We start from the raw sequence: 4,530 nt of genomic DNA, 5'->3' as shown, positions 1-4,530 counted from the left end.
TTTATATTTAAAACAAAATATATTATATTAAAATAATTCAATAAATTATTATATTTGCTAGTAGCGCAATCTGCTTCTGTATCAACAAAGTATACGTTGTTTATATCTGACAGACCCGTCAACGTCAGACTAAATACTAAATTATCAATAAAATATAAATTTGATATTTAATCATTACTTTGATAGTAAATTAAATTATTATATAAAATAAATAAGATTTTTAAAAATAAAATTTAATTATAATTTAAAACGAATTTATTAACAATTAACGTTAAAACATATCGTTTCGTGACGCCGTCTCGTGGCGCTTCGTCCGTGAAGCTCGCCTCGGCATTCTACTATTAAGCAGCCAAAACAAATCATTTTGTGATGTTACATTCCTATTTTTTAATTTTTTTTATAAGAATAATCTATAAATTATGCTTATCCGCAGGTATTCAGTGCTTTATCGCCCAAATATTACAACTAAGAATTATTATGCAGTTAATTTATAAATTGCGATTATCTCCAAAATTATTGAGTTTAAAAATTATTAACAAATATACCTTTTTTATATTAAAATAATATACCTTTAATAATTTAAAACAAAAATAGCGGTAACTTGAAGGGCAAATAAGTTAAGCGCAAATTTATGCCACATATGTGGCATACGTGGCGCCTTTTATCAGCTACATTAAAATGTACATCAAATCATAATTTTTCATACTCAAGAGCACCTAGTTGTAAATTTTTATAAGCCAATCTTCACAAACATGAAATTTATAACGAAAAATAAAATTGAAAATTTTCTCTTTGACACCCTGTATCTTTCTTAATATCAATATTTTATTAAAGCAAATTGGTTTAATCGTAATATTTTTAAGTGTAGAATCTACTGTTTCTTTTTGTACAATTACTTAAGGACCACCCTGTATTGTATAAAATATATCAATTTATATTGTAACACAATTTTTTTTGTTATAGATAAACTTTATTATTATAATATAATATATATATATATATATATATATATATATATATATATATATATATATATACATATATGTATATACATATAAATATATATATATATATATATATATATATATATATATATTCGATGGTGTAGCGCACAAATGTTGTAAGTGCAATCTGTAGGAAAAATGAGTTAAGTATCACGTAAGTATATTTAAAGCTATAGAATTATTATGCACAAAGGTGGTAGATTAAATCCATAAATTTAATACCTCTAGCGCCATCTGCCATTCAGTATAAGTACTTTACACTTAAAATCTGTATGCGCACTTGTTGTAAAATCACCTACCACATTTGTGCATGTATTTCTTTGACGGTTTATCCAACAAATGGTGTACCTACCACTTTACACGTGTTAATTTTGAGGTTATACAATATTGTTTACTTGAGTTACAAAAGTATTTTGTGCTTGCTCCTGATTTTCTGTAATAAAATGACTTCCAGGGTGGCAAAAATAGTAGAATTGGCATTAATGCAAAGGAAAACTGGTATGTTATTTATAAGACATGTTTAATTTTAAAAGTAAAAGTTTTGTTTTCTAAGATTCTAGTATAATTGATCATCAAAAGGAAAGTTCCACAAGTACGTCTGAGGTTATTCTATCCACGGAAAGTATATCAAGTAAGTAATATTATATCAAGTAATTGTAGAGAAAACCTCATAAATATTATGAAATAAATTAAAAAATTGGTTAATTTAGGTAACTAATAGTCCCTATTTTATACATTTGTAATTTTTGTTTGTAGATGTGAGCAGATTACAAAGTGAGCTTCCTAGCACATCCGGGACTGCAAAAATGTTTTCGGATGCATCAAACAATGACAGTGAAAGTGAAAGAGACCCTTTTGAAAATTCTAGTGAGTCATTCGTACCTTCAGATTCAGAATTAAGCTCAGATGAGGACCAGATAATGGAAGAGCCCCTTGAACAACACCGGGAAGAGCTCGCACAACAAAACAATAAAACAAAGAAGAGAAAACAAGGTAATAAGTTTTTATGGAAAAGGTCCATTGTGAAAAGAAATAGGCTTAGTGGAAAGAAATATATAAACAGGAGTGGAAAAACAGTTGAAGAAAAGAAGCCTTTGCCCGTTAACTGCACCAAATGTAGGTATAAATGTGAAAAAAATATTACTGAAGAACTAAGAATAATTATTTGTCGCGAATACTGGGAAATGGGCGACTATGATAAGCAAAAATTACACCTGAGTTCATTAGTGACCGATGTTCCAATAAAAAGAAGAAAACAACAAGTAGAACAGTCAAGACGTAAAACTTCAAGGATTTTTTATTTAAAAAACTTCGAAGGCTTGAGAATTCGAGTGTGTTTAAATTTTTTTTGTAAAACATTTAATATTTCCCATCGGGTAATTGAAACATGTATGAAAAATGTGGGTAATACTCATACCTACACTGGATTTGATAAAAGAAAAGGTAAAAGACCTCATAATGTTACAAAGGAACAAGATGTATTGCTTGTCAAGGAACACATTGATAGTTTTCCACGTGTGGAATCACACTATTGCCGGCGAGATTCAACGAAACAGTATTTGTCTTCAGATTTAAATTTATCCCAAATGTACAGATTATACATTGGCTTCTGTGAAAATCGAAACGTGACCAAGGTTTCTAAATTTGTTTATCAGAAGATATTCCACAAATATGACCCAGCATTGGATTTTTTCATTCCGAAAAAGGACCAGTGTTTTAAGTGTAATGCTTATAATACTGCTAAAGACAAGGAGCCATTAAAAGAGGAATTTGACAGTCACAAAAAGAGAGAAAAGGATGCAATGCAGATGAAATCTGAAGATAAGGAAAGAGCCGCTAGGGAAAAAGGACAAACTTTTAGAGCCGCAACATTTGACTTACAAGCAATTTTGTCAGTGCCATTTGCGGGAGACAATCAAATATTTTATAAGTTAAAGCTAAATGTATATAATTTTACAATTTTTGATGCGTCAGATGCAACAGGTCATTGTTATGTATGGGACGAAACACATGGGAAAAAAGGCAGTACAGAAATAGGAACGTGTCTCCTTAAATACTTGTATAGCTTATCGGAAACTGTGACGCATGTTTCTACATTCAGTGATACATGTGGAGGCCAGAACAGGAATAAGTATGTGTCAGCCGCATTGCTCTATGCAGTAAATACAATTAAACATTTGGAAGTTTTCGATTTAAAATTTATGGAGACAGGGCACTCCTATTTGGAAGCTGATTCGATGCACGCCACAATCGAAAGAGCAAGAAAGCATAAAAAAATTTATTCTACAAGAGAGTGGTCTGTGCTAATTTCAGCTGCAAGAGTAAAACCTAAACCATACTGTGTACATAATTTAAATTTCAACGATTTTTATGATCTACAGAAACTTGCTGACCTTATGACTCCTAACAATACTTTAAATACAGATAAAGAAAAGGTTCAGTGGCTAAAAATTAAATGGATTCGTTTTGAGAAAAAAGATCCTTTTTTAATTAAATATAAATACAATTTGTATGATGATACTTTTTTAACCATAGATGTTTCTGATACAAGGAAACTAAGAGGAAGGTCACAAACTTGGGAGTCATTAGCACTAACCCAAAAATATTTTCACAGATTGCCGGTATCCCAAAAAAAGAAGAAGGATCTCTTATCTCTTTTAAATTGTGGTATTATTCCACAAGATTACGCTCATTTTATTAATGACATTCCTGTTACTAATGAAACATTATTACCGGACGACAACGAATAGTTTTTTTTTAATATGCAAATTTTGTTTTAATTCTTTTTTTAACACATTTTGTTATTTCATTTAAAGAAAAATGTTAAGATTAATTGTTTGTTGTTATTTGAATCAAAACCTGTGTTTTATCATCTGTTCACCGTAACATAATTTGAACCAGTTTCCCAAGTAATGGTTATGCACAAAGGTGGTAAGTAACAAAGTATTTAATAAAAATATTACAAGTCATTTTTTTTTAAATGTTATTAATTAAACTTATATTTGATTGTCTTTTGACGTTATTGAAGATAATTTGTAATTTTCTTAGGAATTCGTGATTTAATAGAAAGGTTTAAACTTCAAACCGATTTTTCTCAAAACAGTAACTTTAGCACTTACAACATTTGTGTGCTACACCATCGAATATATATATATAGAGAGAGAAAAGAAATTTAATCTTTGCAGATTAGTTAAATAGTAAACTCTTAAATATTGGGGAAATCTGGGGAAATATATATATATATATATATATATATATATATATATATATAATATATATATATATATATATATATATATATATATATATATATATATATATATATATATATATATATATAAATATGTCACAAGCACTTGAACTTCTCAAAAAAAATATTTTATTTTCAAAATTAAGTTACAATTTACAGAGATATTTACTACAACTAAATAAGAACTACTAATAATAATCGTGGGCTTCTTCCTTCCTTCTTTATAACCTCTGATCTTCGGAATTTGCTGACTCTAGATAGTCAGGGAGCTTCTTT

At 28.7% G+C, this 4,530-nt stretch overlaps 1 protein-coding gene across 1 annotated transcript; it reads left to right on the top strand.

Annotated features, from left to right (window-relative positions):
• The first annotated feature begins 1,104 nt into the window (after positions 1–1,104).
• Positions 1,105–4,152, top strand: LOC140452587 (uncharacterized). Its single transcript, XM_072546904.1, has 2 exons — positions 1,105–1,635; positions 1,761–4,152. The coding sequence occupies exon 2, from the start codon at positions 1,811–1,813 to the stop codon at positions 3,752–3,754; it is 1,944 nt and encodes a 647-aa protein (XP_072403005.1). The 5' UTR covers positions 1,105–1,635; positions 1,761–1,810; the 3' UTR covers positions 3,755–4,152.
• The last annotated feature ends 378 nt before the right edge of the window (positions 4,153–4,530 follow it).

The sequence above is a fragment of the Diabrotica undecimpunctata genome, chromosome 11 (genome assembly GCF_040954645.1).
Source record: "Diabrotica undecimpunctata isolate CICGRU chromosome 11, icDiaUnde3, whole genome shotgun sequence".
NCBI classification, from domain to species: Eukaryota; Metazoa; Arthropoda; class Insecta; order Coleoptera; family Chrysomelidae; genus Diabrotica; species Diabrotica undecimpunctata.
This window is presented reverse-complemented; position numbering and strand designations above follow the sequence as displayed.